This window comes from Macaca mulatta, chromosome 9 (genome assembly GCF_049350105.2).
Source record: "Macaca mulatta isolate MMU2019108-1 chromosome 9, T2T-MMU8v2.0, whole genome shotgun sequence".
Classification (NCBI taxonomy): Eukaryota; Metazoa; Chordata; class Mammalia; order Primates; family Cercopithecidae; genus Macaca; species Macaca mulatta.
The window spans coordinates 125733581-125746913 of record NC_133414.1 but is presented as its reverse complement, the minus strand read 5'-3'; the positions used below and the strand labels follow the sequence as shown (position 1 = coordinate 125746913).

General features: G+C 47.7%; 2 protein-coding genes across 12 annotated transcripts in view; one reads left to right on the top strand and one right to left on the bottom strand.

Annotated features, from left to right (window-relative positions):
- The window catches only part of NRAP (nebulin related anchoring protein), a 76806-nt gene extending 67385 nt beyond the window's left edge, over window positions 1–9421 (top strand). For all 8 annotated transcript variants that reach the window (XM_015148212.3, XM_077947539.1, XM_015148214.3 and 5 more), the window contains 6 exons: window positions 744–842; window positions 2517–2621; window positions 5948–6055; window positions 7355–7666; window positions 8447–8578; window positions 9164–9421. In XM_015148212.3, coding sequence (XP_015003698.3) covers window positions 744–842; window positions 2517–2621; window positions 5948–6055; window positions 7355–7666; window positions 8447–8578; window positions 9164–9271 — 864 coding nt within the window. In that variant the 3' untranslated portion in view covers window positions 9272–9421. The remainder of the gene's footprint in view (window positions 1–743; window positions 843–2516; window positions 2622–5947; window positions 6056–7354; window positions 7667–8446; window positions 8579–9163) is intronic.
- Window positions 8645–13333, bottom strand: part of HABP2 (hyaluronan binding protein 2) — a 39088-nt gene continuing 34399 nt past the window's right edge. For all 4 annotated transcript variants that reach the window (XM_028826876.2, XM_077947541.1, XM_001090138.5 and 1 more), the window contains 2 exons: window positions 12277–12422; window positions 8645–10016 (listed from right to left, as the gene is read on the bottom strand). In XM_028826876.2, coding sequence (XP_028682709.1) covers window positions 9852–10016; window positions 12277–12422 — 311 coding nt within the window. In that variant the 3' untranslated portion in view covers window positions 8645–9851. The remainder of the gene's footprint in view (window positions 10017–12276; window positions 12423–13333) is intronic.

Genomic DNA, 13333 nt, shown 5'->3' with positions numbered 1-13333 from the left:
CTAGCATTTCCTTTTGAAGAAGGAATCTGTTCATGGAGTGGAGATCCTAAAGGGCCTCATGGCCACTGGACTCCCAGTATTTTTGGAGGACCATGTGCAACCAAATCCCAAGACAGAATGAGGTTTCCCTCCAAATGAATTCACTGCTGAGGAACTGAAGGCATGATGTATTAGAAAGTTCTCAATAAATACATTACGTACAATTGTCATCTAAACTGGCCCATTCTTTGTATTGAGAGGAGGAGGAATTTGCCACCCATCTACTGAGTTGACTCAGTGTTCAGAGGTTTTCTGATTTCTGATAGTGTTAAAATTTGCCCAGGAATAGTTACATTAACTGAACTCCTTACCATGCTAACAGCCTGGGGATCCCTGCCCTGGAATTCCCTCGAAGGTGACACTGCCTTCTTCAGTTTCTGAATAACAGAATGTATTTGGACAGGGTCCAAGCAGGGCCACATTGATGCTGAATACTGCCCTTTACTGAATTCCTTTATTGTAGGGAGCCATAGGATTTTGTGGCCTCTCTCTTCAAGAGAGTAAATATCTGTAAAATGTTCCTTACACAGAGGCAGCTGAATCTTTTTATACTTTTGATTGTTAGGTACCTACCAAGAAAAGAGGCTTGTTTTCCAACAATATGATTGGCATGTTAGGTACTGAGAAGGTGGAGTGAAGCTGCATCCTGAAAAATGCATGATGTTTGACTGTGTTTCATGAGAATCTTTGTCTTTCTCTTATAGACCAAGTACCGTAAAAAACCAGACAGTATCAAGTTCACCACAGTGGTTGACTCCCCAGACCTGGTTCATGCCAAGAACAGCTATATACACTGCAATGAGGTAGGTCCCTTCTTGTCATTCATCCCGGGCATGCAGTGTAGCACTGCTGCTCAGTGGTCCGGGTCTAAGAACACAGGCTCTGGACAGATGGGGGTGCACACTTCCTTTCTACTACCTGGATGATCTGAATAGATGGGCGTGCAAACCTTTCTATTACCTGGATGTTCTTGGGCCAGTTACTGAATCCCTTCTAACCTTGTTTCCTTTATTTAAAGGAGGTTGGGGTTGCGGGGAGGATAATAATAGCAACCATTTTATAAGATTAAATGAATTAAATGAGGATTAAATAAAGGCACAGAAAGCTTTTAGCAAGTACATGGAACACAGTAAGTTCTCGATAAGTGCTCCTTGTCGTGGTTTGATTTGTAATCACAATGATAATAATGCCAAGTATTAGTGATGATCCCTTGCCAAACACTCGATCAGATACATGTTGCTTGTTGATAGATGGCGGTGGAATTAAAAGATTAATATAACCCAGTTAGGAAAAAAAAAAAAAAAGGAACAGCTGTATTTAAAGCTTCTTTCTGCTTTTACTCTCTGTATAATTTAGCCCTATTTCCTCATTCCTGTCTTTATGTCAAGGAATAGGAGGTTAATGTTTTTCCCCTGAAATTGTTAAGGGATTCAGTTCTACATGCAAAGTGACAGAGCTGCTCTATTTCACAGACAGCCCGACTGCTGTAGTGACCGGTTCATATTTGTAAAGCCTGAGTTAAATTTGGGAATTGATCAGAATATTACAGTTTCACCTTTAAAAATACATAAGACTCAAACACTTCCTGAAATTGTTTGTAATTCTTAAATCACTGCTTTAAAAATAAAAACCAGATAAATCTTGGAGTTTTAAAATTGTGCCTTCCTGTGATCCAGGTGGGCTATGAAAATACTAATTTCTTGAACATATATTAAGATGTTTTATAACAAAGAGAACTTACTAACTATGCATATTATAATTATTACCATTAATGTTAAACAACAAAGGCATTGAGGCTGTATCTTTTTTTTTTTTTTGAGACAGAGTCTCGCCCTGTCACCCAGGCTGAGATGCAGTGACACGATTGTGGCTCACTGCAACCTCTACTTCTCAGGTTCAAGCGATTCTTCTGCCTCAGCCTCCCGCATAGCCGGAACCACAGGCACCTGCCACCACTCTCGGCTAATTTTTGTAGTTTTCAGTAGAGACGGGGTTTCACCATGTTGAACATGCTGATCTTGAACTCCTGACCTCATGATCCACCCGCCTCAGCCTCCCAAAGTGCTGGGATTATAGGTGTGAGCCACCGCGCCCGGCCGAGGCTGTATCTTGTTACTAGTAAAAAGCATGTGCAATGCTCAATTGCAAAGATTCTCTGAAGTATCTGCATATCTTCTATTGTGTAAAACACCCAGGTATGGCCAACCATGGTGTTGGTTTGTGGCCCATTTGGAGCAGATCTTGATGAATATTTTTAACAGTCTATTTAAAACCAGCTGCCCCATCTGACCCTGGCTGTAAAGGCATCCTCCATCAAATTGTGGGTTCTGGAGGGACACTGTCCACGGACAGGACTGGGTTCTGTTCTATGCGGTGGGCACTCAGGTGGAGGGGGCAGGAAAGGGAGTCAGTTGCTTTTCCCCTGTGGTTTCAGCCCACACAGTTCTCCATTTACCATGAGCCCATCTTATTCACAGCGCATGTATAGATCCGGAGATGCAGAATCCCTGCACAGATACACCCTGATCCCCGACCACCCCGATTTCACCCGAGCCCGCCTCAATGCGCTGCATCTGAGTGATGTAAGTGAACTGGTGGTTCATGGAGTGTGTGCCTACTTTTGTAAAATGATCTGTACCCAATGTGGATTTTATTTTTGTTTTTTATAAAGTTCTAGGAGGGAGGACTTGGAACAGAAAGGACACTGAACTGAGAAACTGTTCTATGACTTTCAGTCATTTTCCTCAGTGGTCTTCATATATTTTTTTTTTAATCTGAAAAATGGTAATGGGGCTGAGCTAAACTGAGGTTCTTTCCAGCTCTAAAATTCTGACTTGGGCATGGCTCCAAAGACCACGGTGATGTGCTGGGTAACCATGAGGGGAGTGGTCCCCTGGTCCTAGCGGGTGTAGACACCTGCTCTTTCTGTTTCCTGGACCCCTCTCTGTAGCCATTCAGAGTAGTGTCACTGGAGATGGAGTGGCTCTGTCTCACTCCGCAGTTTGGAAAGATGCTGCAATGGTAGCCCATCCCATCCGAATGCAGCTCGCTCCTTTGTGCATGGGACTGTGGCCTCCAACGCTCTCGTTTCCCTTGGACATGTGCCCTTTGCGTGCATAACCAAGCTACTGTTTCCTAAACCCGGGCTTGTTGTTAGCAGGGGTTGGAAGCCCCTGGTTGTAATAGAATAGGCGGCCGCTTGGCCAGCAAAGCTGTGATCCTTGGATAACAGGTAGAGAGACGGCAGAATCAAAAGACACTGTCAGATCAGAATAACACAGGCTGAGTGTGTTGGCCTGGGGCAGCGTGGGGCCTCCCAGAGTCCGGCCATTCTTCCCTCTCTGGCCTGGCCATTGTGTCCTGGGGCTCCGTGCAGATCAACAGCTGCTACCGTTCACCCCAGAGGTGGCTGCCTCGCAGGGGTTGGCGAGAGGCGCCTTCTAGTTAGCGTGTGTATTAGTTTGTTGCGTTTGTAAAGCCCTGTGGGATCCCATGCAGTGAATGCGATGGTGCTTTGTAAATATGAGTTATTATGACCATTTGATGCTTTTGAAGGATGTGCAAGGGATAATTTTAGAACAGCAGCTCTGGTGGGCTGACCTCCATCTGGGGAAGCAGGACCTCCCCCTCAGCAGAGCCTGCACAAAACATCCATCTCATTAATGCTTCAAGGATGGGGGAAGGCAAGGCCTCCATTTGAGGAACTATTGGAGACCCATGGCTGTAGAAAGTGGGATAAAGCTGCCAGTGCATTTGGGGCCCGGCTTCAGGAGGAGAGTCACCCCAGGCTGGTGATAGAAGCATCTTCCCTCTCACAAGGGACGCCGGTCTGCAGCGTCCTGGAGCTGAAATTAGCCACCAGGGTATGCGGATATGGATAACTCATGAACCTCTTTTGAAAGAGCACTTCTTCGGGGGCGTGTAGAATACGCACAATTGGATCAAGTGCTCTGTGAGGAAGATGTGGAGGGAAAGTGACCTTCCTGGGCAAAGAAAGCCATTGAGATGTGTAAGGCAGCCGAAATAACTAAAAATCAAATGACTCTAATGTGTGAGGATGAGGACAAAACTGTGCCCACTGTGATAAAGAAGAGGAACGCCCAGGGTTCCAAATCAAAGCGCCTACGGAATCTAAAGACTCCCAGTGGCAAGGCAAAAACCTCAACAGAATAAAAAACTCAGGGAGGAAGTGATCACAACCAAGCAAATAGTACACAGGGAGAAGTCACCCAGAGAAAGGGGGCCCACACACTCGGGAGACCCCCGATCTGGGCCATGCTTTCTAGTTGACCCTGAGTTACAGAGACTCAGAAGCTGGGGTGCATTGGACACCAAAGTGGGGTGACATTGGAGTTTGATGTTGCATCAAGTTTACTGTCAATAACCAGCCCAGATCTGGTGTGGGAGTTCTTATTAGGAAGGCATGGTGTGCCCCTTGGAGAGAGTGATCGGGGTTTGACTCTATTTGCTACTCTAACCTTTGTGGGGCCACCCAAACAGAAAGCAGAATGCTACAGAGGATCATCAGTCTGTCATCATCTGAACATTCCTACATGTCTTTCAGTCCTAACTGCTAAACTCAGTGGTGACCCAATAAATCTAATCATTTTGGCTCTGTGATTCCTCAGTTAGGTGATTATCCCAGGAGTGAACGGTTCTGCATTTCCAGGGCCTAGAACACAGTAGACATTTGGCTCAGAGTTTACGGCATCGAGTGTGGAAGTCAGAGGCGAGGATGGAGGTGAAGGTGGTGTGATCTGCAGTACAGAGAAATGATGAGATCCGCCATGCTTGGCCCAAGCACTTTGTGGTCCTCTCTAGTTCCAGGCCCAGTTGTGGGATGGGGTGGGCCACTTTGCTTTTCATCTGCCACTCCTCCTTTGCTTAATCCCCCCAATCTCCCGTAGAACAGAGCACCAGCCTTGACCTCCATTTCCAGGAGACAAAAGGACGGTTCTTAAGGGCCCCCTGACCTGCTGTAGCTCGTGGAACGTGTGAGCAACCGACACGGTCTGGGGCTGTCACTTTGTCATCTGTTGGTGATGCGCCTCTCCTGCTGTCTCCCTTCTCTGTGGCTGAATAAAGAACAGCCTTCCACTGGGATCTCCAGATGCCTCCTTTTATAGAGCCATTCCCTTATCTTGAAAAAAAAAAATATTAGCTACATGAAGGCACAGAAGATTTTGATGCCTCTATCGGTGATGTGGGTCTACCTGAGGACTAAGAGGATATGATTACAGACTCCCAGAGGGCGTGTGAGAACAACTTGAAAAGGGAAAAAATGAAAGAGGAAGATATGAAACACATGGGTCAGGTGCTCGGTCAGGTTCTTGACAATAAATTTAATTCAGGTGAAGGCTCTTCCCTTCGTGCAGGCACCAGGGGTGTATATGAGATGCAGCATGCCTCATAGTGATGGTGCAGGGCATGGCATCAAAGCCAGGCTGAGGCCCCTCCGGATGTCAGTGGAGCTAACGAACACATGAGTGCCAAGGCCCAAGGAACAGCACTTTCAGCATGTGGGAAGAAACTGGATTCTGGAAGCTTGAATTCAGCTTCCAGAATTCAAGAAGCTGCAAACCTGAAGCACGGAAAGTGAATGCAAAGACAGGAAGGAGTGGGTTGGGGGTTTCTGATACCAAGGGGATGTTGCAAATGAGCCATACTCGAAGATCACAAGCCTCACAAGAGCAGGGCCTAATGGGCGGGTTGGGGACTTAGAGCTGAAGTCTTTTACGGCCAACCTCACCAATCCCAGTGCTAGGGAGTCCCCAAGGTGGACATGGGCTTATAGGTTCTGCCGTCCTGGGAACCAACAAAGGTTAGGAACCATTCCTGCTGAGTACCAGCAACATGGAAGACAGTGGAGTGACTGCCTGCTTACTCATGCTTTTGTTTTTCCATCTAGAAAGTCTACAGAAACTCCTGGGAGCAGACCCGGGCTGGCAGTTACGACTTCAGGCTGGATGCCATCCCCTTCCAGACTGCCCGGGCATCCAGGGAGATCGCCAGTGATGTAAGACCCCATGTTCCCTCCCATAGTCACTGATGGGTTTTTCTCTGGTTTTCCCAGTTCTGTTGAAAGGCAAACCACCACGACCTGTCAAGATTATCTCTGCACCAAAACTGAACACGTACTGTATTTTAAATGAAAGAAAAAAAAAACGGGCTTTACTTTCTAGCATCTTAGGGAGAAATTGTGGTCGAGGAGGGCTGTATTCCCATTCTCTCTCTTTTTAGAGAGGCACTCTTAAAAGATGATGGATGAGTACCAAGAGGTCCATGAATATGTGCTTGGGTTGTTGATTTGCAATAAAAGGACTTCTTTTAGCTGAAGCTCCGTGGCAGAATAGAACGAGATAGGGCTTTTGCCCTAGATGGACAAGTTCAAATCCTGGCTCTGTCACTTAGGAATTGGCTGTTTGTCTTGGGCAAGTTGCTCAAATTCTCTGAACTTAATTTTCTACATCTATGAAATAGGGATCTTGTCTCCTGGATTAATGTAGGAATGAAAACAAAATCATATATGGTGTCAGGAACATAGCAGGTATTCTGAAAGAGAGGGCACCATTGACTAGACAAGTGTCCACAGTGCTAGACGGAGTCTCACTTGGGAACAGTTTCCTGCTGATCCACAATTTGATAAGTACAGAAATTAAGAGCATGTGATTTTTGAATTTTTTTTTAGCAATTAGGACATTGTAGCATCCAAGCGTGTGATCACTGGACTCATCTCACTGAACAGGGTGAAGGCCAGGTTGGGTGTTACCAAATACAAGTGGTATTACTACATACTAGCCACATGCAATAGGACCATACATGGGTCTTTAATGCATTGGAAATGTAAAAAGCAAATCAAATTGGGACTGAGCCTTCACTGTAGATGGTTTGAGGAGCACTGGACTAGGTCCCTGAAAGCTGGAAAGAATCAAAGGCAGAGTGGCCTATGTGAGAATGGGCACAGTTCTCTTCCTGTTGGAGTATCAATGATAACAGTGACAATACCAGTAGCCACCACTCAGTGGGCCAGAGCTCATGCCAGACATGAAGCTCAGCCCCTGTCTGATTGAATCCTCTCAGCGTCCTACGGGGTGGAGATCATTCTCCAATTTTATCAGATGAGGAAACTGAGGCTCACGGAGAAACTCAGTAACTGGCCCATGGCCACACAGATAGGTCTACCTGGATCCAAAGCCTGTGCCTTTAACCTACTCTTGAGCCCCCTGCTGAGAATCCCCTGGGATGGCCCCATATGTGAGGCTGGCCCTGGGGGAGGTAGGCACCCATGACCTGCCTCTGCTCCTCTGACTTGCAGTTCCGGTACAAAGAGGCTTTCCTGCGGGACCGAGGCCTGCAGATCGGGTATCGCAGCATCGACGATGACCCAAGGATGAAGCATTTCCTCAACGTTGGCAGGCTCCAGAGTGACAATGAGTACAAGAAGGACTTTGCCAAGAGTCGGTCCCAGTTTCACAGCCGCACAGACCAGCCCGGCCTCCTTCAGGCCAAGAGGAGCCAGCAGCTGGCCAGCGCCGTGCACTACAGGCAGCCCCTGCCCCAGCCCACCTGCGACCCGGAGCAGCTGGGCCTCAGGCATGCTCAGAAGGCCCACCAGCTGCAGAGTGATGTGAGCCACCTCCACCCACTCCCCTGAGGCCCTTCCTCTGGTGCCTCTTCCTAAGAGATGGCCATAATGCCACGTTCCATGTTAGCTTTTGGGGGGGCTGGGCTGAGAGAGAATCCAAGACACTTAACGCTTTAGTGCCAGAAAGAATAACAACAGTAACTACCACTTCTTGAGCGTCTCCTGTGGGTCAGGCTCTGTGTCAAATGCTTTCCAAGCCTCGTGCCATTGGCACTCATGCCAACCCCAGGACTGCCTCATTTTACAGATGAGGAACCTGAGGCTCAGAGAGGTTCAGTGACTTACTCAAGATCCCATAACAAATAAGTGGCAGACCTAGGATATCAACCGCTTTTTGTGTGCTGTGAGGGCCCAAGCTCTTGATGGCTATGCTGAACTGTTTCCAAGGGATCTTAGTAGCTATTAACCCAGCCTTTGCACTTTCCCTGGGAAGAAACTGAAGCCCAGAGAAGGGAAGTGGCCTCCCTAAGGCCACAGAGTATGTGGAGCAGGTGTCACTGCCCCACCCACTCCCAATTGCAACTTTTGTCACTTGAATGGGAAGATGCAAGAGACAGCAACATGCCGGCTGGACTCACAGCGCATTGGGGCCCCTGTGCCAGGGAGATGCTGCTTATGATAAAATTTTTCCCCTTGTTCTGGCTTTACTGATGACAGACAACATAGTCTCATTGTGACTGCCTTTTTAATCTTCTTTACTTAATGGTCAAACCACTCCAAACCCTGCTGACATATTCCTCTTGCTTCCCTCTTACCCTCAAGGTCAAGTATAAATCAGACTTGAACCTGACCAGAGGTGTTGGCTGGACCCCTCCTGGCTCCTACAAAGTGGAAATGGCTCGGCGGGCCGCGGAACTGGCCAACGCAAGGGGCCTGGGTCTCCAGGGAGCTTACGTGAGTATCAAGCTGCACAGCCACCCTGGCTTGCAAGGCCATGGGGAAAGACACACTCATTGTCTCTTTTCAAAGTTTATTTTTGGCCAAAGGTCAGCTAGCTCTAAAGAAGTGTGAAATGCAGCTCAAACAAGGCGCCTAATTTCATGGGTCTGAGATGACCAGGCAGATGACACGAAGGTTAAACTTCCTGCAGGGCTTTCTCTGAAGTCACAGCCATTAGTTCTGCAGAGGCAAACCTACCAGGGCTACATCAATCCCGGGCCAGGGCAGCCCAGGCTGTGCTGACTGCTTGCTCGTTACATTCGCAGAAAGGGTCAGGGACTCGCTGGATACGACAGTCTGCATTTTGAACCCTACTTTGTTCAGAAGAAAGACGCCAGGTCTAAATGAGAGATTGGCTTTGCTTCTTTCTCATTCTTGCCTTGAGGGCCCTTTTTCTCGGGGAGGGTAGAAGAGGGGAAAAGGAAGGGGAGGGTGAGCCTGTTAAATGCTCCCGGGGCTTCTTAGCATGCCCTGTGGGAACCGGGGCCGGGGGTGGGGGCGGGAGAGCTTCATTTTAACTTGGGGTATGTTTGATGTCAGCATCGGAGGGCAGAAGCAGTGGAGGCTGGAGATCATCAGAGTGGGGAGGTGAACCCAGATGCCACTGAGATTCTGCACGTCAAGAGGAAGAAGGCCCTGCTTTTGTGAGCTGTGTCCACCCCGATTCTTGAGAAGCCAGAGAGGAAGTTTGCTCACCAGAGACATGCTTCAGATGGCTTCGATTTCGGCGAGCTGGAAAAATGGCCCACCAGCCCATCCCAGATCTGCCTTTATTAAAATAATAACTCTGAAAGCAAATGGAGAATGTCGTATTTGTGGTCCTCTCTGATACCTAGACGTGGATGGCTGATTCTGTTGAGTACCACGAGTGTCTGGGCTGAGGAATAAAGATGTGACGGTGGTTCCCGTTGATGCTGGGCATTCTGGAGTCTGCACTTGCAGATGCCTGTGGTGGAGGCAGTCTCTGTGAGCACTGATTTTCTAGAAGGCACAGTTGGTTGAGGAAAGCAAACATACTATGTTGTGTTGATTCCATCAGAAGCCTGGTGATATTGTGCAAATGTTGGTCTGGGAAGGCCCAGGCTGGGTGGCAGCTGTCTCTGCTTAGAGTAGGGACAGTCCACTGCGTGGTCCCCTGGAGGTTCTGGGGGTGCCCGTTGTTGGCCATGAGGCCTCCTGGTGTCAGGGTGCCAAGGAGAGTGGGCTCTGAGGTCCAGAAGACAGTACCTTAGAAGCCACTTTCACTTTTGATGGTGGCTTTGATCCAATTCAGGAATTTGGTAACTTGGGTGTAGACCCCTGGCCTCGTCCCACACTCCAGGCCCCAGCTCACTATCCCATAGACGTAGTAGGTGCCATCCTTCTCACAAGTCAGGGGGCCTCCAGAGTCACCCTAAGGGAAACAGAGGCATAAGCTCATCCTCGTGAATCAGAGACATTTGGAGACGCCCCCACCTCTCTCCAGGGGGTGTCAGGAAGGGATGGGGTGGAGTCCCTTGCCAGCCTCCGTGGGCTTCTCGGGAAAGCGGTGACAAGGCTCTTGCCACATCTCACATGATACAAGACTCTAAGGGAGAGAAGAGAAGATAACAGTGCCCTCCATCCCTGAGTCCACGCGGGCTTGACAGAGGAGCTGCAGGGCTGCACTTCCCGACTCTTAGTGATGCAGATGTTATGACTGAGTTCTTGGGGGCCCTCAGCACACACAGGGGAGGAGGATGGGGACTCCAAGGCAGCATGGCCTAGGTGCTCAGCATGGTCTATGGGGTTAGATCTCCTGGGTTTCAAGCCAGGCCCTACCACCTGCCAGGCATGTGACCTTGGGCCTCAGTTTCTCACACTGTAAACCATAGATAGCAATAGATCCCCATCCCCCAGGGTTCTTGTGAAGATTAATTATTTGTAAAGTATATAGAACAGTGCCTGGTTCATATTAAACCCTCATGGAAGGTGGCGAGGATGATGATGGTGAGGAGAAGAAGACATTGAAGATGATAGCTCTCGAAAACAATACTGCTTAGGCACTACAACTGACAGGTTTTTTAAAAAATGAATTCTCTCTTTTAAACTTAGCCACAACCTTGTGATCTTATGGATAGATTTGTTCCATTTTATAGCTTAGGCATGCGAGATTGAAGAATTGCTTTCATCACTGATAAAAGTCATAAAGTAAGAGACAGAAACAGGTTTCAAATCCACAACTATTTGTTTCCAAAGCCTGTAAGTGAAGTCCTTCAATTAGCTAGGGAATTGAACGAGGGTTTTTTGTTTGTTTTTGTTTTTTTGAGACAGGGTCTCGTTTTGTCGCCCAGGCTGGAGTGCAGTGGCACCCTCTTGACTCACTGCAACCTCCGTTTCCTGGGTCCAAGTGATTCTTCTGTCTCAGCCCCAGTAACTGGGACTACAGGCATGTGCCACCATATTCACCTAATTTTTGTATTTTCTTTCAGTAGAGACGGGGTTCACCATGTTGGCTAGGCTGATCTTGAACTCCTGACCTCAGGTGATCTGCCCGCCTCAGCCTCCCAAAGTGCTGGGATTACAGCTTGAGCCACCACGCCCAGCCTGAGTGAGCTCTTTTCTTAACTATCTTCTGGGAAGGAGTTTAGGGCAAATTGCACCCATCTGCCCCTCCTCTGAGTATGTGAACATTCTTGGCTCATTGGGAAGAGACAGAGAGTCACAGGAGAGCCACAAACTCTGGAGAGAGGAACCTAGATGTCCCATCCCAAAGTGAGTTCAAGGCCAACAAATCATTGTGGGTTCCTTTGTACAGGGAGGCTCCCTCAAGGAGTTGGGATTTGAATGTTGGCATGCTGTTTTTCAGGACACTTAGAAGGTTTATGGGGACAACAGTCAGAAAATTCTAAATGGAGCTGTTCCTGGGATTCTAGAAAGGACCCTGTGTGATGTGATCCCTAAAGAGAAAGGTACTATCAGGAATGGGCTTTGACTTGGGGCAGGGCCCAAAGTCACTTTAGCATTGGTTGATGGAGCTACCACCTTCTCCTTCTGCAACAGTGTCTTTGAGTCACAAGCCTCAGCAACTTGGGGTTCCAAAAGGCCCTAGGCTACAGATATACTTTGTTTTCTAGGGCTAACACACACACACACACACACACACACAGACACACACATGAGTCCTCATGATGAGTTAATAGTACTGTAAAATCTCTAGCTTTAGGCCTTCTTCTTTCTCCTTCTAGCCACTGATCTTCTGGACAGTTCCCTGTTTACTGGGATTCTCAGAAATGCTGCCCAACACTGAGGCCACAAACCCCTTTGATGTCCTGCAGACTGTATTGTTCAAATCCCAGCCCTGCCACTGGCCACCCAATTGCTACAGGCCAAGATAACTTCTGTAAGCATCTGTAAAATGGTGATCATGATATCACCTTCACCGCTGTGTTGTGAGAGTTAAATTAGACAATGCAGGCAACGTGACCTCTGTGGTCATTATGCTGAGTCATCCTGAGTTGATGTGGATGAGGATGTACCAGGGGACCAGGGGGCAGACACAGCTCATCTGTGTCTTAGCTTTACCACAGGTGAACCTCTGAACCCAGCTCCCAGCCCAGGGCTCTAAGGAGCCTCCGCCTAGTGAAACATCCTGCCAGTCTCTCCTTCTACAAGCACCACTTGGAGTCTCTGACCTGGCAGGTGTCTTGCCCAGGTTTCTGAAGGTTTCCCGCACAGATCATACTGTCATCAATCATGTGATCATAGAGTTGCCGGGAGTTGCACAAAGTGTTGGAGATCAGCTTGACTTTGGCATCCAGGAGCTGGCGGGACCCTTTTCCTGTGGGGAAGGAGCAGAGAAAAGAGTACTACTGTGGGGACCAGGGTGGCACCAACCCCAGCAGAAACCACACTGTCATGGAGAAGCCCACCAACTCTCAGCTCAGAAAGGAAGAATTGTTCCAGGAGATGAGCAGAAAAGCCTCATCTTTAGCCTTCAACATGCCAGTGCAGACCTACAATCCTGTGCTGGTCATGACAGATGGACCAGATAGTATATTCCCTCCTCTCTTTCCCCAACTAGGCCATGAGGTTCAGGAGGAAATAGATGCTGTCCTAACCATTTTAAAATCCCCAAGGCCTAACCAAAGGACTGGCACAGTTCTTAGTGGATGGATGGATGGATGGATGGATGGATGGATGGATGGATGAAGTGCCCTGTGCAGTAGGCTACCTGCTTCCTAGAGCAGGCATTTTCCCCTGTAAAGAAAATGAAATAAATCAAAACATTTCATTGGCTTTGAACATAAAATCTTAGAGGCCTGTTCATGAAAAGCAAAATAATTCTAACCTAAGCCTCCAAAAGATTCCCATCTGAGACATCACCATGCTGACCAGACCATATTGAGCAGAATAGAGGTTGACAAGTGCAGATGGACTACAATGAAAATGGCTGTAAAATGAGTTTACTGGCTGACCCTAAATCCAATTAGCCAGACATCTTTCTCAAAAGACTCAAAGTTGTATATTACATTTCACCGTGCTCAGATGTGTGGAATTTCTGCAGACTTATTTAAAGTAATTCTCGCTATTCATTATTAAGGACAAGATTTGGGAAGGAAGAGTAATATATTTGGAGTATTCAGGAAAGACATGAAATACTCTTCTGATTTTTTTTTTTAGTAGAGGGTATAATCTTGCCAGTACTATGAGGAAAGTAATCCTTGGTTACTTTTTAAAATGAGACCAGAT